At 42.5% G+C, this 24615-nt stretch overlaps 1 protein-coding gene across 3 annotated transcripts in view; it reads left to right on the top strand.

The window, feature by feature from the left end:
* The window catches only part of CHLSN (cholesin), a 177977-nt gene that overhangs the window by 142084 nt on the left and 11278 nt on the right, over positions 1-24615 (top strand). For all 3 annotated transcript variants that reach the window (XM_075830308.1, XM_075830306.1, XM_075830307.1), the window contains exons 4-5: positions 11308-11498; positions 24212-24293. In XM_075830308.1, coding sequence (XP_075686423.1) covers positions 11308-11498; positions 24212-24293 — 273 coding nt within the window. The remainder of the gene's footprint in view (positions 1-11307; positions 11499-24211; positions 24294-24615) is intronic.

The following is a 24615-nucleotide window of genomic DNA, read 5'->3' as shown; positions in this document are numbered from 1 at the left end:
GCCTAGATATGCAACTTTGGCATAAGGACGGATCATTGACATATTTTCCATTTCGAAGTCTCAGGAACAGATAACGTGTCATAGATATTGGTGGCATATCGCTAGGATGTATCGCCTGGCTCTACCATCAATGGCCGATTAGTGGAGTCTGGCTGTTTTTTTGGGTGGCCACGTGAATGACAATAATGGTGCTCCAGGCTTTCCTAGCCCAGCTGCCACTTTGTTCTAACGGGGGACTCATCGGCTGGACCACTGCTAATCGGACATTGGTGGCACATCCTAGCCATAATGACACAATCCCTTAAAGTCCTTAATTTATACTGCACAGACTGAATGACCAATCAATTGGTTACTGTGGTATCATTGGCATTTACTAAATGCTCATAGACTTGGGTTTATGTATAGTTTTAAAGGGGTTGTCTGAGATTAGAAAAAAAAAAAAAAGGTCTGCCACCCTCCTTCCAGAAACAGCGCCGCTCTTGTCTCTGGGCCGTGTCTGATATTGCAGCTCATGGACAAGATTAGCACTATTTCTGGGTAAAAACAAAAAGCAAAACATCGAATCCTTTTCTTTTTTCTTATTTTTTTCATAAATCCTGGGCAACTTAAACTACAAGAATAGAGGAATTATGGATTTTGGGTGATGTTTGTCATCTAAAGTTTGCAATGCTAATTTCATGACAATTTTCCTAAATAGGATTGATATTAGAATTTTGTTTCCAAAAACAGCGCCACTGTTGTCCATTGGCTTTGTTTGGTATTACACCACAGCCTCTCTCGTAAAAGGATCAGAGCCAAATACCAAACATAACCTATAGACAAAAGTCGCACGGTTTGTAGTAAGAAAAAATAATCCTTTTTTCTAATCTTTATCGGCCCCATTCAATTCTAATATTTTGGATTCAAACATTTTCTTTTGCACTGTGCTAATAAAAGTGTTGTTCTTCATTATACGGTGCTTGACAAACCCCCCTGGCCTTAAATTGTTTCGCCGCATTTTCAATGCCCTCGTTTGATGTTCTCTACAGCGAGATGAAACTGAATCTCCACTAACACAGATAACTTAAGACAACTGCCGATAGCAGTCCAAGGATCTTTTTGTGCTTTCCAAACTTGCCACTGTTTCCTCGCTCTGTGCCCTCTTCACCGTTGGTACAAATGATTCCATACTCTGCTTCACACTGTACAAACAAGCCTTGTTCAAGCATGGATGGTTCACATGCTTGATTTAATCACGCTGCGTCATTTGCTAAATTCCATTCATACAAATGACGGCCAAATATCTTTCGGGATCTATAAGCATTCTTGAAGAATGATTATATCTAATACCGTAAAAAGAATGTATTTATTTCTTGCTTATATAGAACCAACCAGGGGCGTCGCTAACACGGACCTCCGAGGCACAAGCCCCGGATCTTTGGCTCGGTGCCACGGATCCTCGGGCGACTGCCACTACAGGGGTCGCAATTGCCCCGGAACCGCTATCGAAATTTACTATAGTAACTGGGGCCTATGTCATAAAATACATGGGCCCCTGTTACTATAGTAACGACACATACTTACCCACCTTCCCGAGCGCAGCGGAAGTCCTGACGTCTTCTCGCGTCATGACGCTGTGCGCCGCGCATAACGTCACAACGCGAGATATCCGCTGCACCGAAGAGCTGGGTAAGTGTAACATCATTACTACCTGCTGAGATCCCGTATCTAAGCCTGACTTGTAATAGGCTTAGATACAGAGTCCAACAGACCGCATCACATATGGGCTTAGATACAGGGCCCATGTGTGATACGGTCTGTTGGACCATGTATTTAAGCTTACCACAAGACAGGCTTAAATGCAGGACCCCAGCAGACCGTAATCTTATACAGTATAAGATTACTGTCTTCTGGGGTCCTGTATCTAAGCCTGCCTTGTGGTAGGCTTAGATACATGGTCTAACAGACAGTATCACACATGGGCCCTGTATCTAAGCCTACCACATGTGTTACTATTGTTTTTTTTTGTGTTTGTGGATTTTTACAGGTTCGGTCGTTGGACAACATCGGATTTGAGGACTACTTCGATGACGGCTTTTTTTATTTTCAATAAAATGGTTAATGAGGGTTGTGTGGGAGTTTTTATTTCAATAAAATATATTTTTTCTATGTTTTTGGAATTTCTTTTAAACTTCATTACTACCGCCACTGTTTTTGGCCTTTACCGGCTTAATAATACCAGTTTGCGGCCGCCCCAGTACCCAACCGTCATTACTGATGGTCGGGTGCTGAATCATACCTGGCTCTTCCCGGCACCCCTGGTGGCGGTGGGTACCAGGGTATTAATGGGGGCTAGTGTTTGCCTTTTCACCGGCTAACATTAAGCCCTGCCTTAGTAATGGATGTTGTTAATTAGGCAGCGGCCATTACTAAGGCGGTAGTAATAACGTTTAAAAAATACGAGGACATTGAGAATAAAAAAAAGCCGTAATCAAAGTAGTCCTCGAATCCGACGTAGTCCAACAACCGAACCTGTAAAAAAACACAAATACACCCCAAAAAATTTGTAAAGCGCAAAGCAATTCTTATACTTACCTTTTCTGGTCCAGCGCTGGAGCCGCAATGTCAGCAAGCTGGGCCCTATATCTAATCCTATCATGTGTGATACTGTCCTCTCACTTGAGAAAGGCTCCTGTGTTGAACTGAAACGTCGTGTGTATATGGACCAATAAAGCACCTTTTTCTACCTTGCTTATACCTTGGAGTGCTGCCTGATTTTTGGATTCTACTACAGCAGGTCTGTTAGCCCTGACCTGGGCAGGTCGGCACCCACCTACGATTTACAAGGCTGTGCGGCTGACATTGTATTTGGACTTTATAGGGTCGTAGTGCTAGAAATATGCTGTTATGTATGTATGTATGTATGTATATATATATATATATATATATATATATATATATATACATATACAACCATACCGGGGGTTGTGTCACTATATACAGGGGTCATTGTTTGGGGAACACTACAGGTGCCAGGTGTCTTTGATTAGAGCCCCGAGACATAACTTTGCTTGGGTCCCCATAAATACCAAATTTGCCCCTGAGGGTTCGTAAAAGGATACTTACTGCTGGGGCCCTGTATCTAAGGCTACATTCACATGAGCATGGCAGATTTACATGCGTAAAAAACACGCGTAAATACGGTCGTGTGCGTTGTGTTTTGCATCAGTGTGCTTTGCGCGTGACGTGTTTTTCACACACTTCCAATTAATTTTTCAGTGTAATTGATGCGTGAAACACGGACATGGATGTCGTCCGTGTGCTGTCCGTGGTTTTCACGCACCCATTGGCTAGGTGCGTGAAATACCCCAATATAGGAAAACTCACGCATGTGTGAATAGTGCCATTGCAATCAATGGTTCCGTGTGCTGTACGTTGTTTCAGCGCACAACACACAGACGAGAATCACGCTCGTCTGAATGAGCCCTAAGGGTATGTGCACACACACTAATTACGTCCGTAATTGACGGACGTATTTCGGCCACAAGTATCGGGCCGAACACAGTGCAGGGAGCCGGGCTCCTAGCATCATACTTATGTACGACGCTAGGAGTCCCTGCCTCGCTGCAGGACAACTGTCCCGTACTGTAATCATGATTTCAGTACGGGACAGTTGTCCTGCAGCGAGGCAGGGACTCCTAGCATCGTACATAACTATGATGCTAGGAGCCCGGCTCCCTGCACTGTGTTCGGTCCGGTACTTGCGGCCGAAATACGTCCGTCAATTACGGACGTAATTAGTGTGTGTGCACATACCCTAAGTCTATCATGTGTGATACTGTCTGCTGAGACAATGCATCCAATTCTATCCAGCGGTGAAGCTATAGCAGCCTTAGTCTTATAGATATGCGATCTCCGATATGTATGTAAATATGTATTTACTTTTGGGGGGGGGGGTAAATATGTCTCGGGGCTCGTGCCCCTGATCTTTTAAGACCCTAGCAATGCCCCTGGAACGAACATATTCTGCAAAACTGTACAAAGATTATCCTCCGTCTCTTCAGTTCTGTCCCAAATGGGCTGAAGATATAATTCCCCTGTGTCCGACGTAATGGCCAAGACCGGAGCACCTGAAGGAATTAGCCTTAGGGAGAACATACAAAGTCTATGCAGATGTTGGCCTCGGTCAGAATTAGACTCAGGACCCCAGTACTGTAAGACAACAGTGCTAACCACTGAGCCACCGTGGCATGGGTCCTCGAATATCAGGTGATGGAGGATGTACACATTGTGACATTGCACCCATTTCTCCTCTGCTACAACCAGCCCAACTTGGTGTACCAATAAGAAGATTGGTAATCCACATCAACACAGCTTGGCTGAGACCACCCAAGCTTTTAATTATTCTGCACTGTAGTGTCTTAGATACGTCCTAAACTTTTTTCTGATGTTTGCCCAGCGTCATTACATTAAGCGTATTACATGGAATGGGTTTAATGCGGTGTCGGAGCCATTGGCACTAAAAAGGAAAGCATTGTCAGAGTTATTACTGCAGCTTTCTGGTGGGGTGCATCGTTTGATGTTGAGGAGATGGAACAGCGGTCATGTTATGCATACAACAAGACTGTTTACTCTGGCAAGGTCTCATGCAGAATAACTGTTTTGAAGTCCGATTAGGGGAGCCGAGAGGCTCTTCAACCACAAAGCCACTTCAGTCAGCAAATTTTACATTCCGACACAACTTGTTTTCAAAAAGGAGAGATGGTTCTGAAATCCTGGAGACAAAAGCCATTGGAATTCCAGGCGTAATAATAATTATAGACTTTGGCATCTCCTCCCCCTCCTTGGAGTGCGGTGCCACCTAAATACCTTCTCACCCCATATCTCCAGAGCTGATGGGCTGAAGGTCTTCTCTGACATAAGGGCTAATTACAGAGCGAGCGAGTGTCTCATCTCCAGCCTGTTATTACCGGCCGCCTGGCAGAAATTAATGGCTGCTTGCAATGTTATCACCACCCTTCCTGGCAGGTTGTTGTGTCATGTTCTATAATGCTCTCTATCCTTATCCTGTTTATTTCCATACTCTGATAATTTACCATTGCACGATAAACTATTTATAGATTTTCTCGTAACCAGGTGGGTGTGGGTTTTGGAAGTGTTCCTATAAATATGACATTGGAATCTCTCAGTCACTTTATTTTCCAAGGCATATGGAGGACAGATTAATTTTCTGGTAACGCTAGTAATATTTTCTACATCACATTTTTTGCTCATTGATGATCACTATTTTCTGAGAAGGTCTTGTTCAACCAATAATGAAGGCCATGACCATAGCAAACAAATGTATGCCAATCTGATCTGGATTACAAAAGAGTGTATGTATATATATATATATATATATATATATATATATATATATATAATATATATATATATATATGCATTAAAGAAGAACTCCACCCTTGTGCTTAATTGGCACAGTTTTTAACCCCAAACTATTACAAAAATACTCAAGTAATTAAATGTATTTTATTAAATTCTGCAGGACTGCAGAGAGAATGTACTGCTTCAGACCTTGTCCCCAGTGGCACTTACAATCAAATTCCCTTATTTCAAGTACACATCTATACTCACTTACAATTTCATTGGAAGCTAAGCGGGGCAAACTCCAATTGTATGTGGGCCCTTAAACCACAAAGCCATAGTGGGACCCCTGTCTAGACCACACATGACTTGACAAGCATGGAGCATGTTTACCCAGAAAGCCGTGGGGCTACCAAGTCTAGTTAACCCTGATGTCTTCTCAGCCTTGCCTTGTTTCTCATGCCAGTCTTCAAGTTCTCTAACCACCTAAACTCATTCGTAACACTAGTTACGTGTTTCTTGTGGAATAAAATGAAAAACTCTAATAGTCTAGAAAGTTCTTCAAAATGCTGCATCGTCATATTTTGAAGGTCTTATCTCTATCTTCCAACCCACTTGTGCTCTTCGTTCAGCCAAGAACCTCTGACTCATCGCTTTTTACAGCTTCTCCCTTTCGTCTGCAGGACTTCTCTCGTGCTGCACCTATTCTGTGGAACTCGCTTCCCTGGGTCATCAGACTTCTAACATTGCCAGTTTTAAGCGTGCCTTACTGTTTCAAGGAGGCCTATGTCACATAACTTTATTTTGACTGCACCCATAGTCCACGGTCCACAGACAAAATGATCTATTGACAGATATCTACTCCCTAACTCTACGTACTCAACTTGCTACCTTGTTGCATTACTCACCATGTTGGCACAGATACTGGCTGGGTGACTTGTTTATGCTTATTTATTTATATCCCCATTGCCATCACTAGGGGCTGGTTCTATTATTAGCACCATGTACCTATTAAGTCACTCCTTCCATTTAGATTGCAAGCTCTAATGGACAGAAACTTCTTTTATTCTGTCTCATTGTTTGTTCATTTGTTTTAATTACTTGTAATTTAAAAGGTATTGTCCAGCTCTATTAAATTGATGCCCTATCAATATCTGATCGGTGGGGGTCCGACTTCCGGCACCCCTACTGATCAGCTGTTTTGAAGGGTCTGCGGTGCTCGTACGATTGCTGCTTCTCCTTCCTTACCTGCTCGTACTCTGAATCGCCGACATACTTGTAGCTGTGGTTCACAGTATTACAGCTTTCTCCCATTCCAGTGAATAGAAGGCTGTAACACTGTGAACCGCCAGTATAAGTGTGATGACGATTCACAGTATGAGCAGTGACCGTAATGAAGCGCCGAAGCCTCTTCAAAGCAGCTTATTGGCAAGGGTTCTGGTCGTCAGACTCCCACTATTCCGATATTGATGGCCTATACAGAAGGTAGGCCATCAATTTCTTATGACTGGACAGTCCCTTTAACCTTTTCCTTACTTTTCCAAATGTAAAGCTTCGGAATATGTTGGCGCTATATAAATATTATTATTCTTTTCTTAAATACTTTTTCATCCCCGTATCAATACTTCAGTTGGAATATGATGTTTAATACATTAACAGTCAGTTCTTGTTCTGAACGACTAGGAATTTTGTACATGTGATACCTTGAGCCAAGATGACTGGGTGCAGGACGGAGCAGTCGCCTAATTAACACCTGAGACGTGTTGAAGGTCTGAAATCCAATTCCTGCAGCAATTTCCTGATACAGAAGTTTCGGTCGACTGATAAAGTCCCAAACAGTGGACTCCATCCCTCTGGTTATGGGACGAGACTTATGCGTAATAATTTATTAAAATTTTTATAAAGCCTCCCAAACTTGTTAAAAAAAAATAGGAAAAAAACAGCTGTCAGGGAAGGAGCCACTGAGTGTCATAGCTTTACATGGTGCTGAAATCTCTCAGCAGTTACTAATGGCTATGGACATTTCACTGCCAATAAATAGAGTCAGGGAAAGGTTAGACGAAGCACATTGTGTTTTTGTCCTTCCATTAACATTTGATCGTTTTACCATTTGAACGTGGCTTGGGAAAATAGCCCTTTTCCTCCATTTCTTAATAATTTAAACAGTCCAATAAAAGCGTACTTCGTATTTTGGAATAATAAAAATAATAGAATGTATTTCTTCAAGACTATGGATACATTCCAAAAAGATCTGGGACAATCTCCAAAATATCATTAATTGTTCTACCCTTTCACATGGTGAGTAATCCACATTAGTGCTCTGACTATGGAGAGTTTAGCCTTGACAGATGGTGCTGGGATTTTCTGGAAATAGATCTGGGTTTTTCATCTTGTCGCCCGTGGGCTTAATCCAACCCGTTAGGATCTTGGACCGGTTGTTCCTGATTGTTATACTACACAGTGGAGCCAATTTTTACACTTGAGTCTTTGTTTTCGTATATTACAACATATGAGATCACAAACATTGTACTTGTATAGATTGCTACAGTACAATATGTATTCATTAATGTGGAACAATGCATTGATATGTTGCAAAAGACTAGCTACAACCCATTCCAAAAATGAAAAATAGTGGAGTCATCATCAAGCCTCAAAAATTAGGCAAAACTTTAAAAAACTCTGGCAAGGAGACAAATCTTTATGTATGATCTTCTTACCCCTCCAACAACCGCATGGTTCGAAAATAACTAATCTCCCAGAAAATCCATGATCCAGTGGTTGATTCCGGCTTTCATCTACCTATATCTGGTTTTTAGTACTTCTATTCAATGTTAGTGACTACACCAGATCTTTACAAGAAGCATAGAATACGTTCGTAATACAAAAATTACCAGGTCATGGCCCTCGGAATAGTGTATGATTAGTGGCCACAAAGCAGTGGAGTGGAAGATGGACCAGTGTTAGGGCCAAGAAAAAAGTAGTAACTAAGAATAATTTCCAAAAGACTAAAAAAGTCCGGAGACAGAACCTGAGGAAGAACCAAGACAAGTAATGAAGTGGTTGTCACAGGAACAAGGCTAGAGTCCGATAAAAATACTGAAGATCAGCAGAATGACCAAACCGGGTCATCATCAGAACAGATAGGTTGCCATTACAATGCGTGAACATTGAGAAGTGAGAGACATGCCATCCAATAACATCTTTGGACAGTACCTGCTGCTAAGGGCGAGGCAACAAAGACTAATGGGCAGCCAGGGCCAGAGCTGGGTCATTGCAAGTTGAGGAACACAAGGTTTCCAAAGAGTCTTGGCTTTGTATACTCTGTAAATGTAGACATTCGAGTTCCTTCACACATTACATTTCACTTTTCCTGATGTAATTGTGTCTGAGTGTGATGTTTACCTATAAGTCATGGCAGAGTAATTTACGTTTGCGCCTTTCTACACCCCCGAGTGCTGGTGTTTACATTACTTCTGCTGGAACCGCTGTTGTCCACATTACTTCAAAAGACTCCACTGCTTATGTTTTGTTATTTGTCCCCCCTCCTTTCTTTGCTCTAGTGAAATCGGAGTGGTATCCTTATATTAAACACGGAGTACTGGACCCTAATTAAGTAACATGTCATTAATCATTGTAGTCCAATCTTAGAAAAAATACTAAACAAAACACGGTTCTTTGGGCGTATTTCATACTTAAACTGTAACAGCTGTAATGTGCCTCAAACAACTGTGATATATGATTACCCGGGAGAGTAAATGTGTATACATCAATGCCATTCTACTGACAACCAAGGAGATGTTTATGCTTCAGAGGCCACCACCATACACGTCATGGCATGTGGAGATCGACTATTGCATGGATAGGAACGCATCGAAATAGATTTTACATGCAACTGCGATGGGGCTGGTGTCTATAAACTGACACATTTGTGGCGCGATACAATGGAGCAACAGTAGAAATTTATGTAAATTTGCACAATTGTCTTACAACATTTACATCGACTTCTATTGATGTATAATTCTAGAAAGTAATATTGTGTAATAGGTTACGTTGTACAATTTGTGAAGAAGAACCCTTTTATAGAAGCTATCAAGTAGCAGAAGCTTGTGGCCTTGGCCAAGGGTATAAATTAATGAATCTTTGAACCTAAAATTTGTCCCACTCGATTGTCCCAGTCTGTGGTAGTGTTTATGGAGGATGATTATGGTGGAAAAACAAAGTGTTGACCTTTCTTTGGACTATTTGGTTTCGTTCAAGGGACTCTCCGAAGGTAGTCAATCCCTCTAAAGGATTACCCTACAGTAAAGAGTAAAGTTTGATGAAAGTATGAGTTATGGTGGTATTTTGGACACGAAAAATCCTTTGTGACCATGTTGGCCATCCAAATAAAGGAATGGCTCTTACTTGAAGGCTGCTTATGGGATTTTTGATTGAGCCATACATCTCACCTGCAGTATAATGCCTAATGCACACGACCATGCAATATTTACGGTCAGTAAATACTGCACGGACAGGCCGCGGAGTGTGGACCGTGCTCACAGTAATAAGTATAGGAGTTTCGTAAATGCGAAAAATAGGTGTTTTTTGCGGCTCATATCTACTGCCCGGACAGCTCCCCCCCCCCCAAATATACGGAAAGCTGTCCGTGGCTGATATAAATTAAATTAATGTGTCTGTATTTTATCCGCAATTACGGATAAAACCTACGGTCGTGTGCATGAGGCCTAACTCCTCATGCACACGACCGAGTGCGCCGTCCGAGTCCCATCAGTGATCTGAGGAAAGATAGGACATGTTCTGGATTTCCTCGGATTGGAGACTCGGACCATTTTTCACGGACCCGATTCACCCGATAAAGTGAATGAGTCAGTGAAGACTATCTGTGTGCCAGTCGGGTGCCGTCAAAAACGGCCCGTGTGGCACAATGGTCGTGTGCAGGAGACCTTAGTGTTTTCTAGTCTGTTCGGGGAATCATTGGCCATCTTCAACTGGCAACTCAGTCTATGTTGATGGAGTTGTCGATTGTGCTATTTGAGTATGAATCGATGATCATCTGTTCGCAACAAGACTTGTCGAGACTTTGTATATTATATGTCTTCCATTTGTATGGCTAGTTTAATGCTTATCACAATGTAGTCTGGTCGTCAGGCCTGTAATTGGATAATCATATACCGAAAATATCGTAGGATATTAAACAATGAACATGCGTGCGGTTATAAGCCGTGCGGTGCACTACTTCTACATATACAGCACTCTGTCAAAATCTGTTCTTTACTGAAAAAAAAAGTGCAACCTTGTGCCGCAATTCTGCGCAACTCCATGCAAACTGGCTTGGTTTTGATTCGATCCACAGCAAAATAAAAGTTTCAACTGCAATGTATGACTGTGGGCTAAAATACAAGCCTGTTGTATAAATAAATGAGGAAACCTTAGTTTATAATTGAATTCTGGGAGGACATATTCCGTTTATCCATGGATGAATACAGAGTGACTAGACAGCGGGAGATTCCAGCAGATATATATCACACCCTTTATAATATTCCTTAAATGAAGTTGATCCACACCTATCTCTGAATTATTATAAAACCGCCTATTAACACCTTTTTAGCACCTGAAATTACCATTGTTGAGTGACTAGTATTTATCATACAGGAAATACATCACCCATTAACAAACCATTTATAAATGAAATGCGTCACTCCTTGTTTAGCAGAGCAACTTAAAGGAACTCTATCCCTAAATTGTACCTCTTATAATAGTGCAGCTTGTATACATATCATTCACACGTGTAAATGTTTATGGAGGGTCTCCGATCTGTAGATTTCGTGGATGCAGAGAGTATACTGGACAATCATCCAATTGAAATATATATCTTCTTTAATTTCTTCCCAGTCTAAAACGGCTGATAACAGGGAGCAACGTCTTAGCGTATATATAATGACATACACGTATTCTTTTTGACAGGTGGAATCCCAAGACGCCATAGAAACGGCTGACCTAACTCCAGAGGAACAAAGGGTCCAGGAAAGGAAGTTAAAGAAAGAACGGAAGAAGTTGGAAAAAAGGATCAAAAAAGAAAAAAAGAGTGCTGGAGAAATTACAGAGGAACCAGCAAAACCTACTGCAGGTGAACTTGCTCTGCAGTACTTGAAAAGGTACATTTATTTTTTTTAAGATCATATATCTGGTAGTATTTTGGGTTGGCCGCATGCACGCTATGCGTATTACGGAAAATCCGCACCGTAATACAGTACCAGCAAAGTAAATGAGACCACAAGTAATCTCATCTACACGTTGCAGAATTAAAGGGACCTGCAGTTACGGCTGGGCGATTATGAATCAAAATCACGATGAATTGAACGTATAACCTCGATTTTATGATTCATGAATGATTTAGGCCACACCCCTTTTTGCATACCACGCCCCCTATTTCCATGCTTTTGATTAGGTAATAAACAGCCAAGTCAGGAGAACGGGGTAAACGCGAAACATCTGCTGAGAACGTGTTTATTTTCCTATAAAAAAAAAAAGACAAACTTCTGAAATCCGTACGAGTTACACAACAAAGATTATAGGTTACTATTTAAGGACGAGTCGTATGTGCGTCATTACTGGCACCGTTAAGTCGCAAGTATTCGCGTCCCGTAAGTTGCCGCTTATCACCCAGATAATGCGGGGGAAGGAAATGAGCAGCACATTCCCTGCCACAGACGGGACTTCTCTATTTGTCCAGGGAGATGACAAGCGCCTCTCGTATCTGGTCAACAGCTGGAATTTTGTGCTGTTGTTTTCAGACCCTTAAAACGCACTCGACCATCTGTTTTGTGTTTGATTCCAAAGAATGTCTTCAATTTTCCTCCTTTTCCCATAAAATAAATATCAAAAAAGCTGTAGATTAACAAAAAGAAGTTTTATAATAACGGGAATAGATCTGCAATCAAAGTTTATTGTACTAGATAAGTCGGGTTTACAGGTTTTCACTTTCATCAAGGTAACCACAAAAGGGGATTTTGCCCCTAAAAGAAAGAAACAAATTGCCAATAATTAGAGGTTCTTGAATATTATTCGCTAAAGTTCTTAAAAATTGTAGTCAGCCGCTTCTTTGTTATAGTGGCATCCAATATGGCAACCATTACAGCCCCCATAGGGTTTGTCTCCAGTCTTCGCCTGGATGTCACATCTACAGGAGTGAGGGATGGATCTCTGTATAACTAGAAATTAAAACAATAGTTATGATGCTCAATAAACTAAAGGGGTTGTCTGGTTTAGAAATACATTTTTAAATACCTTTTTAGGAAACAGAGTTAATACATGGAGTCTCTTATTCTGGACCCTCATCTCTTAGCAAGAGCAGAAAATAGATTCAATAGTGTGTCTCGCTCTGGAGGACCTGAAATGTCTGTGCATTACATAGACAGTCTATTAATTTCAATGAGAACTGTGTAATGCCTAATTTCCCCTGTGGTGGCGCTGCAGGGAAACTGAAGATTTGCTTCTAGGTTCGCCCACAGATCACAGCTGATTGCTGGGAGTCCGGGCAGCAGGACACCCTGTGATTTAATATATCCTCGGGAGACCCTTCTACGAAAAAGGGATTCTAGAAAGATGACAAGTCCTCTGAATCATAACAACTTTATTAAAAGTCATTCTGATAAACTGATCTGGAGGGAACTGGCATGGCAACCACAGTATTTAATGGACCTAAATGGTGTACATTGTTATGAAAAAGGGGTTGTACCAAGATCAAATGTAGTCCCCTAGCTGCAGGATAGGTGACAACATGCTGATCAGTGGGGATCCGACCGGGGGTCTGGTTCCTCCGAATGAATGGAGCGGCAGGTCGAGTATGCACACTGCTGCTCCATTCATTCTTTATAAGAATGCCAGAGATAGACGAGTGCTGTACTCTGCCATCTCCGGCAGTCTCATAGACATGGAATAGAGCAGCAGTGTGCGTGCTCGACCCGCCATTCCATTGGGAGGAACGGGGTCCCGTTCTTGTGATCGGTGGGGGTCCCAGTGGTGGGACCCATACCCATCTGCATGTTGTCACCTATCCTTTGGGTAGGGGATAACATTTAATCTTGAGGGCAACCCCTTTAAGCTTCCCTGCAGTCCTCCAGTGGTGAGCGCTGCATGGACACGTTCTCTGCAGAGGGTATAGGTAAGTAGAGGGTTCCGATCCATGACTTACCATGCCCTCAAAGGGAATTTGCATATGTATAAAAGAATGGAATAGCCAATCTGTCCCTAGAGTCCTCCCTTCTTTTCTCCCATATGACAATCCAAATAGTAGAAAAACCGATTCTGGAGCATTACAGGATCCTTGAACATAGTATGGGTTCTGTGTGTAATATTGGAGTGAGCCTTGCCTGACACGTGGTGGCCCTTCTGGCGTGCGTTGCTGCACAGAAGATGCCCCTGTCTATATTTGTAGCGGAACAGCACGTTCTCTGCCTTATAAAGTTATACCATAAGGAGTGACCTATTGGACCGTGATTTTCCATCTGTAGTGCAACCTTATGCGACGCTCTCATTCCATAACCAATATGATATATGTGGCTGCATGGAAAGCATCTGTGCTGAAAATAGCACCATTGCATTGTCACTGCAGCCAGATGAGCTATAACTAAGGATCTGTTAGACGTTTGACGGCCTATGAGATGTTTGCGGTGCCAATATTTTAATCTTCACATCTATGAAAGTGATTGTATGCAAATGCACCATTGCACTTTTTACTATTTAAGCCTAAAAAAAAAAAAAAATCTCCGACATCACCACTTTATAACACATTAACCAAGATTAAATAGTGTTTATATTCCAATGAATTGATGTACCTGGTGCTCTGTAATTATTTTTGCTTTGATGGACTGACATTTTTGCAATCTGTTCATGGTGCATTAATCTATTACATGAATAATATACTAACGGGCCAGCAGGTTGTCTATTGTGTGGGTAGTGCAGTTTGAGTAATTTTCTGAAGCAAAAAAAATTTCCACAACGAACATGGTTTATACCACGTGTGAATTCACACTTGGTCCTGAAGATTTAAAGAGGACCTGTCACCTCTCCTGACACGTCTGTTGTAGTAAAAATCATATTCCCCATGAAATATCAATTCTGGAACATCTTTTCTTAGAACTCTATGTTGTGCAGTTCCTCTGTTAATCCTCTTAGAAATGTATAAAAAAATTGACAACTGGGTGTAACCATTTCCCTTGTCTCACTCTGTCAGCTCTGATTGGACATTATCAGTCTGTATGGACACACCACAACTGTGGGGGTGATAAACAGTTGTCAATTTATTCTAGTAGGAAAAACATTGGAACGGCACAACGTAAAGGTCTAAGAAAAGATGCTCCACAATTGTTGTTATATGGGGAAGACAAATAATTACTAAAACAGACATGTCAGGAGAGGGGACAGATTCTCTTTAAGGGCCACATCAGATCACCTACTACACATGTATTTGTATAATCCACTTTTAGGCTAGGTTCACCCGGCTTGGATTTGCCGCAGAAAACTCTGGCACAGAATCTACGGGGAGTTTTGCACCAGATTCTGTTTGATTTGGTGCAGATTTTCAGACGGATTTCCTGCTGCTGACAACAGAGAGGGGATTAAAGAAAAAAAAAAAACTATACTCGCCTCCCCTGCAGGCTGTGATTGGCTGCTGTGTTCACATTGAAAGAAAACATCATCCCAGGGGGCCGGCCGTGTCGCTACGGGAGCGGCAGGGGAGGAGAGTTTTTTTCCTAAATCGAAAATGCAGCTATTCCGCAGCAGATAAAAACTCAACGTTTGGCATTTGTTGCAGATTATCACCTCCGCATTAAACTTTGCTGATTGACAGCTCTCTGGGTGCACACTCATACAGGGAAGACTGTCATTCACTTTGTAGGACCGCCCACAGGACTCCTAAGCCCGGAATAAACAGATGTTTAAATAAACAAGAATACAGATTATTTTTGCTTCATAAATATACATCAACCTTCTCACCTACTACTGCTCTTCAGCATGCTGCCTGCAGATTGGACTGCCTTTTTCGTGTGACAGGTTCTATAGATAGCTGTCAGCCAAATGCATGCATGTGTTCCCAATAGAGAGAACCTGTGTCGAGACACCACAGGCAGCTGCTTATCTCCTTACAAATAAAAGGATCGGTCATGTTGAAATCCAACATGCCCGACCCTCTTTTCTTCTGATTGTCTACCCTTCAGGGAATGAATCCAGAACTCCGCCATACACATTGGACGGTCGGCCATTTGCACCAAAATCGGCGCGTTTGGCCAACAATGATCTGATGTGTATGGCCAACCTGCAAGATTATTATCAGATCACTACTGCTTTTAAATATGATATTAAGGGATTGCTATTCATGCAGTTTCCTAATATGAACTACACATTGAGGCCCCTTATTGGCACATACAGTAGTGTTCATAAAAATAGCAGGGAGTTTAAAAAAAGCAAATAATGTGCAAAATCATTATTTGTCTAAATGCAAATGCACTTGAAATCCTACACATTCAATTCCAAATCAAAACAATAACAACATTTATCCAGTTTGTGTTAGGCCTCATTCACACGACAGGTTTTCCCGGCCGGGTGCCGGCCGTTCATAAATCGGCCGGCACCCGGCTGCATTAGGAATAATAGACCCCTAATGGGGCTATTCACACGACCGATTTTTTGACGGCCGGGAAAACCGGCCGTCAAAAAATAGGACATGCTCTATTTTCGGCCGGGTGCCCGGCCGCCCGGCTCCCATAGAAGTCTATGGGGCCGGGTAATACACGGCCATCACCGGAATGTGTCCCGAGTGTTGGCCGGGTTTTCCATGGCTTGCGCTCTATCTCCTCCACTTCACAGCGCAGAGTGCATGTTAGGAGGAGGAGTTGATGCCATTCGGACGAATGGCTGTACACTGTGTGGCAGGGCCGGGGTGTACAGCAGGTGGAAGGGAGCGCTGCGCTGGCTCCCTTCCCCTGCTTGTTTTAAAAGCGCCCTGGCCCGGTGACACCTTCCATGGCACCGCTAGCAGCTGCTGCTGCTGCGGCTGCTACTACTGTAGTGACACCACTATAGCAGAGCAGTGAGGTATCTCCCCGCTCTGCTATGTGGTAGCTCCATTTTAGCTCCCTGAAGCGCGGAATCCCCGTGTGTTCGTGGATTCCGCTCCTGGACAGAGCGCTTGAAGTCTCTGTCCATATCTGGGCAGTGACATCAGGGGAAACGCCTGAAGTGGAATCCCCGAACACATGGGGATTCCTCTTCAGGAGTTGCCGCTGATGTCACTCTCCAGATCTGCCCGGAACGGATGCAAAAATAATGCAAACCGGCCGGGAAAAATGGCCGATTTTACCGGCCGATACTCGGGCTCGGGCGGGACCCGGTCGTGTGAATCCCGCCTTAATCCTTTACAGAAAGTAAAGACAAAGGAATATTAGGCTGTTCAAAAAAATAGCAGTGGCTGAATTTTCCTTTAAAAACTCAAAAATGTAATTATAAACTGAAATTTTTTTCAGATTTCACTTTACTAAACTAATATTTAGCGGCATAACCCTTGTTTCTGAGAACTGCTTGACATCTGTGTTGCGTGGAGTCGACCAACTTCTGGCCCCTCTGAGCAGGTATCCAGTCCAGGAAGATTGGAGGACGTTTCACATTTCTTCTGCATTTTTGGGTTTTGCCTCATAAACCACATTTTTTATGTCACCCCACAAGTTCTCTATGGGATTGAGGTCAGGGGATTTGGCTGCCCCTCCATTACCTCAATCCTGTTTGTCTGTAACCACGATGTTGTTCGCTTACTGTTGTGTTTTGGGTCATTGTCGTGTTGTAACACTCATTTCAAGGGCATTTCTTCTTCGGAACAGGGCAACATGATCTCTTCAAGTATTTTGATATATTCAAACTGATCCATGATCCCTTGTATGCGATAAATAGGCCCAACACCATTGTATGAGAAACATCCCCATATCATGATTTTGCAGCACCACGCTTTACTGTCTTCACTGTGTACTGTGGCTATATCAGGCGAGCCTCGAGCACCAGATACAAATGTCTGCAGCCATTAGACCCAAAAAGAATAATTTTGCTTTCATCAGTCCACAAAATGTTGCGCCATTTCTCTTTGGGCCAGTCAATATGTTCCTTGGCAAATTTTAACCTATTCAGGACATGTTTTTTTTCAACAACGGAACTTTGTGGGGAGTTCTTAATGGTATCTTGGTCGTCTTTTGTCGCAGTATCACTGGTAACTTCACATCTTCTCTGATCTTTCTGGAGGTGATCGGTGGCTGAGCCTTTGCCATTTTGACTATTCTTCGATCCATTCGCACAGTAGTTCCCGCTTCCTTCCGCGTCTTTCAGGTTTTGGTTGCCACTTCAAGGCATTTTAGATAATTTTAGCTGAGCCGCCTATAATTTGCTGCACTTCTCTATGTTTCTCCCTCTCAAATCTACTTTTTAATCAAAGTTCGTTTTTCATCAGAACAATGTCTGGAACTACCCATTTTCCCCAGTACTTCAGAAGGAAATGCACCATAACCAACATGTGCGACATTTGCCACCCTCCTACCTTACATAAGGGCCACAATTGACACCTGTTATTCCAGAATGAAGGACTTCACCATTTTAACTCTTTACTGCTATTATTTTGAACAAGCCCCCTTCAATGAATGATTCCGTTCCTCAGAATGAGCGGCTCGCATGTCCTAACTGTTGGCTCTGTTTTTTTATGCTACACTTACAAGTCAATTATTTGCTATGTAGAAATATCACGTCTACCAAAGACATTGATTTATCAGGTTATTGATGTTGGACTGATTTTTTTTTTGTACACTACTGTATCTATTCTTCTACAATTCTTGTTTTATTTCTATCTATGACTTCTGATTACGAGCCGCCTGGCATAGTTTTTCTTTTTTGTTTTTGCCTGGAGATGTTGAGTAATAACAGGGAGGAAATCGAGAGTCCGTCATACATTCCTCTTCACATTCTTGGCTTTTGGTTGATATCTGGGAGGCTTGTAATCTTATCACTGGAGATGACATTCAGTCGAACGGTCCACTAAAATGTCATTACGGGTTTATTTTTTCCCCAAGCAGTTTGAGAAAACTGCATTGAGGCGAATGGTTGAATGCAACAGGATGTGAAATTAATCCATGGTTCCGGTCTCATCCGCAAAGGAAAAGGATTTATCTCCTACAGTCCACAAAGGTTCCCCAACTCATCTGCTGAACAGATTGGAACGTGTTTCTTGATCACTCATTTGATACCCCTGGTATAAGATTGTCCATTTTTAAAATCTTACCACTATGGTGGGAAGCAAAACCCGGTTCAGTTCTGGTCAGGTGTGGCTTTCTTCCAAGACTTTTGACCTTGATTCGGTTCTTGGCCATTGTCCAGATTCTAAAGTTAGCTCGTGAAGACAAACTGACCACATCAGCCCCAGCTGTGTTAATAAGAGACTACAAGGAGCTAGAATGAGATCACAAAATCTGGACCCAAGAGGCAAAATGTGTAAAGTTGAATGAAAATGTAACCTGATGAGCTACTTGGAGGAACGGTGGGAAAATCACTTCTGCAGAGTAATTTTGCAAGATAAGATATTTGTTGTCCTTTAAAGGTACTGAATGTATGCAGCCATGATAAAAGGGGCCATGTCAAAGGCAACATCTGGATGCAACTTGTAACAGCCCCCCCAGTGGTCACATGGGTGTACCTATTCCAGATCCACCCGCCAATCACATCCCTACATTTGTAAATCCAATCAATAATCAACATTCTAGACTAAAATCCCAAAACAAATATGGCGAACGCTCCGGCATCATTAACCCATTGACGAATTATCACGTACATGCACGTGATAAGTGTCATAGGGAGGTATGGAGGGCGCTCATGGGCTGAGCGCCCTCCATACCCTGTGGGTGTCAGCTGTGTTTTACAGCTGACAGCCCAGACTAACGGCTGGGAACAGCGATCGCACTGTTCCTGGCCGTTTAACCCCTCAAATGCTGCGGTCAATCACGACCGCAGCATCTGTGGCATTATAGACTGGGGGGCGCCCCCCTCCGACAGCTCATAGGCCCCCCCACACTGCGAGCGGGGGATGCCAGTGGTTTTCATGGCAGCCCGGGGACCTAATGAAGGCCCCCAGGGCTGCCTTTTGTCTGCCTCTGTTAAGCTGTGTCTCTGGCATGGCTTAACAGAAGCCTGTGAAAAAGACTATATACTTCAATACATTAGTATTGCAGTATATCGTACCAGCGATCCAACGATCGCTGGTTTAAATCCCTTAGGGGGAGTTGTAAATGGTGTAAAAAAAAAAAAAAAAAAAAGTTTAATAGTTATTCGTAGTGAAAAATAAAATAATAAATTAAATAAAAAATATATATATTAAAAGTTAAAAAAAAAAATATTTTCCCATTTTTCCTCTAAAGTAATGTAAAAAAGAAACAAGATTGGTATCGCTGCGTCCGTAAAAGTCTGAACTATTACAATATACCATTATTTAACTCGCACGGTGAACGCAGTAAAAACCCAAAAATGTAAACCGCCAAAATCGCTTTTTTTGGTCACTTTAGGCCGCAAAAAAATGTAATAAGTGAATAAAAAGTTGAAAATACATCACATATGATATATCTAAGTATTTATTTTTCCGCCTCTGCTGCGTGGTAATTGTGCCAGTACCTCTTGCGTCTTGGCCACATTAGCAGTATAGAAATAGAAAGGACAGAATTAGGATCCCAGTGTTTCTATATGTGGCTGCTCTATGCTATTTTGATGAGCAGGATTATTTTTTTTTACTCCCACACAAACATTTACTGAACATAGAAACTGTGGCGTCCATGAAAATGTGCAGAAACTATTCTAAAGTGAAGGTTATTAGGGAGCACTGCCGTATAAGTGATTATTCCAAGAAATATATACGTACAGTGCGTTTTGTGGTCAGGGCAAGCCCGAAACGTGTTGTGTATATATATTTTGTGTAAAGTACTTGGGACATCCACTTATTTTCCAGCAGTGCTCAGGCAGAAAAATATAAGACCACCAGTAAGTCTATGAGATGTCCTCTTCAGTCAAGTGGTGAAATAGTCGAAGAATTTTTCAAGTCCGCTACTGGAAAAGCAGGACAACCAATATGGGAATAATTAAAGCTGTCACACAGGTTGTCACCCATATTTACCAGAATACTTAATAGTAATTATTCCTAGAAACATAGGGAGATGTATCACAGCATTACTAGACAATTCCTTTCAGGAGTTTGGGAAAGCTGGGTAAAATTTAGTTGATCGTGTTATGGGAACCATGTTGGTTGTCACCAAGCTTTTTCATAAACCGAACCGGACCAAAGAAGGAGTGGGTTTTATTTAAATGTTTTATTATATGGGCGTTTCTAGTAGTAATGGGAGCATTTTGGGGTTCAAATGTTGGTAAGTATGATATTGTATTTCTGGTTAATACCACAGCCTGAGATGGGGGGAGGGGGGTGCCTCCACTTGCCAATCAACTTTGCCCCTTCTGTGCCCAGAACTACAGCGCCATTTCATCTTGAATTGAAAAGCCGTGTCATGTCTGACTGACTTGTTGCTAGGGACAAACTGCCTAACAACGACAGTCTTTTTAATTGGGTTGCCAGGCAGAACATCCCTAGTAACCAGTCTGCCTCAGATAGAGGCTCAATTCTAATCAAGCCAGGTTTCCCCCTATCCCTTGCTTCCATATTTATTTTATTTTTGTACTAATAGATTTTGGTGGGTGATATTATCCGTATGGTTGTGTATTGTTCACGAAGCACTATATCGGACCCTCGGGAGGATTCTCCCCACCCCCACCGTCTATACTGAATCCACAATGTCCTGTGTACATATTCTTCGCCATCCCAGGCATATGGAAGCGTTACATGGTGGTGCACCTGAAGCACATGACATCTCGCACGCTCCATTTCCAGTTTATGGAGAAGGAACTATTTGCAATAGACGTAGTCTGGAAGTCATAAAGGAGACACATGTTCTGCTCTCAGTCAAGCTCTTCGGATATAGAGCCAGGCTTTGTATAGCCACTTTTCCAGACAATTTGACACAGTTTAAAAGCTTTCCTTGGCAAAGTGCTTGAAAAAAGGAAACGGAGGAAGGCTTACTCTCAAAAGCCATTGATGTTCACAGACCTGTCTCCATTACTACCCCGAAGCTCCAGCAGATTTACCATCATGTAAACTGAACGTCCAGGAGTAAAGGGTTATAGGATGTGGAATAAAACAAACAAACCGGTGTGATATCTGCTGGATTATGTACCCACAGACGTATCAAACGTAATGCTGTATTCAATCCAGAGAAGACAACAGACAACGGTTCAGCCATTTTCCAAGCGTCTGGTCCTGTGGACTAAATAAAGCATCAAGTTCAATAGGTCCAAATCCGGGTGCATTGTGATTTTGAGTGGAGTCCCCTTTGGACAGGTGTAATTTGATATACACATTGGATAATTCTCGGTGGACCCCCACACATCTAATGTGTATGGTGGCAGCACGATTGTCTCCCGATATCATCCAGTTGGCGGAAACTGGGATCCGACTGGTTAGATTTTAACTTGGCTTATTTGTTTCTTTAGGACATGAGCAAAACTAAAGTTGTCTGACAGCCACTTATCTGCCCCTGTCCCCAACTGATTGTCTCATACAAACGTAAGGCCCCATGCATTCGACCGTAGTTTACATCCATAATTACGGATCAGGTAATTACGGATGAAATTGTGGACCCATTCTTTTCCATAGGCTACGGACGCCTTTCCGTATATTTACGAATGTGTGTACGGGCCGTAGAAATGATTCGATTCTTGTTCGCAATTGAAGCATGGACTCGCCCATAGAAGTCTATGGGGGCTTCCACAATTACGGACGACTACGGATGTTCATCTGTATTTGCGGACAGTAAAAACCCTTACACTCGTGGGCATAAGGCCTTAGGGTGGTTTTACACAGATTTTCTGGCCAGTAACGAGTGCCTTATGACGATACAATACGTCGATCAGCACTCGTTTAGCACAATTACATTCCGACCATTGCTCGATTGATATGGGGACGAACAGTCATTTATATGATTGATGTGCTGCCGGAAAGTATAAAAGATGCGATCAGCTGACGAACTTGCATTTGCTCATTTATCGGCTGATCGCTGCCCCGCTTACACAGGGCAATGATCGAGAACGAGCGTTCGTATAAATGCCTGGTCACCCGATCATTGGATGGTGTAAAAGGGCCTTTAGTTAAAAGGTAGTAGACAGACTGCAGAGTGTGTGACTCCAGGGTCAGACTACACAGAGCTTGTTTGTTGTCTGTTAAAATGGGGACAGACGCGTAGGTCTGTGGTAAGAAAACGATGCTATATATAAACATAAAAAAGACAAACTTACCTCATCGATCCCCCACTGCCCCTGTTCTGCCACTTTCCGGTCCCCTGTTCTGCCACTTTCCGGTCCCCTGTTCTGCCACTTTCCGGTCCCCCGTTCTCCACTTCTTCTGCAGTGTCAACAAAGCAACAAGTGACCACTTCAGCTAATCCTTCTCGCTCCTCTGATTTTTTTCACTTCTTTAACCTTCCCTCTCCGAATATCTCTTTATAATATCTTCTAAATGTGATGGTCACTTAATACAATCTGTTTAAAGGGGTTGTCCAGTATCTGATAGGTCGGGTTCGTTTGCCGGTACCCCCGCCGAACAGCTGTTTTGAAGGGGCTGCAGCGCTCGTACAAGCACGGCTTTCCCTTACTGCTCACACTGTGAATTGCCGACACAGCAGTAGCGGCGGGTCACAGTATTACAATCTTCTACCATTCACTTCAATGCGATTCACAGTGTGAGCAAGTGACCAGAATGAAGGGGAAGCAGAGATCGTAAGAGCGATGGGGCCCCTACACAACAGCTGATCGGTAGGGCTCCCGTCAGTCGGACCCTGACCAATCAGATATTCATTGCCTATCCTGAGGATAAGCCATCAATTTTTAGGGACTGGACAACCCCTTTAAGGCCGAGCGTATTTCATGCATTTCAGTTCCGTGTGGCATCAGTTTTTCGCGTCCGTTTTTCTGCACTTCCTGGTTTTTTTCCTCATTTCTTTAGCAACTGATGCTTGAAAAACGGACAGCACATGGATGTCGTCTGTATGCTGTCCGAGTTTGTCATGCACACATAGATTTCAATCGGCGACGGTGTCTGCAAAAATAGAACATGCAGCGAGTTTCACGCAACGGACACACACTGCATGAAAAAACACGCATGTGTGAATAGCCCGAATGATTTGCATGGGTCAGTGTGGTGTCGGTTATTTAAACGGACAGCACACGGACGTAAAATACGGTTGTCTGAATTAGGCCTAACTCATGTTCAGTCTATTTTTTCATCTGTACGTTGTTTCATACCTGCTTATATTTATATAATGAACATCATTTTGAATTTCTGTACATTTCAAAACTATTTGGCATATGCCAACTCTTGATATTGAAGATTTTACTTTTTAAAAAATCCACATGAAATGTTAAGCAAAAAATTTTACATTATATGTGATACAGACATATCAGAAGTTTTGATCAGTGGTCCGGGTGCTGGGACCGCCACAATCACTGAATCGATCTATGAATCAGTCTTCAGCCTGGCGAGAAACATCGTAGTTTCAGCGATGGTGGGGGTCTCACCACCCAGTTCCCCACTGACTCAAAACGTCTGATATGTCTCTGACATATGGAAAGTTTTTTAAAACTACCGTTACTCTTTGATTTTTCATTTTAGGTGCATTGATTTGTAAACTTTTTTTTTTTTTAGTATTTCAGTATGTTTTATTAACTTAAACACATTTTGCTTTGATTTCAGCTGGTCAAAAAAAAAACCAGAATGGAAGTTTCAAAAGACAAGGCAAACCTGGCTCCTCATGAACATATATGACACAGAGAAGGTATGTCATGTTTTCATCCTGCAATTGGAAACCTACATGTTAGTGTTTTCTGAAAAATATCCCAGATTACTCCCAAGAGCTTATTGTATGTGTCATGTCGGCTACAAAGCCACTTTGCCCCTTGTACTGGTAGCACCGTGCTAAACCAGCCTTGTGCTAAACGGCTACGGCATGCCTGACAGACTGGTTGCTAGAGTTATACTGCCTAACAACCACAGTTCAGTTCTTTAAGAGGTTGTCAGGCAGCATGTCCATAGCAACCAGGCCGGCCTCCGATCACCCAGGTATTCAGCTTGGAGGTAATTTCCTGGGCTTTTAATTA

This window comes from Rhinoderma darwinii, chromosome 6 (genome assembly GCF_050947455.1).
Source record: "Rhinoderma darwinii isolate aRhiDar2 chromosome 6, aRhiDar2.hap1, whole genome shotgun sequence".
Classification (NCBI taxonomy): Eukaryota; Metazoa; Chordata; class Amphibia; order Anura; family Rhinodermatidae; genus Rhinoderma; species Rhinoderma darwinii.
This window is presented reverse-complemented; position numbering and strand designations above follow the sequence as displayed.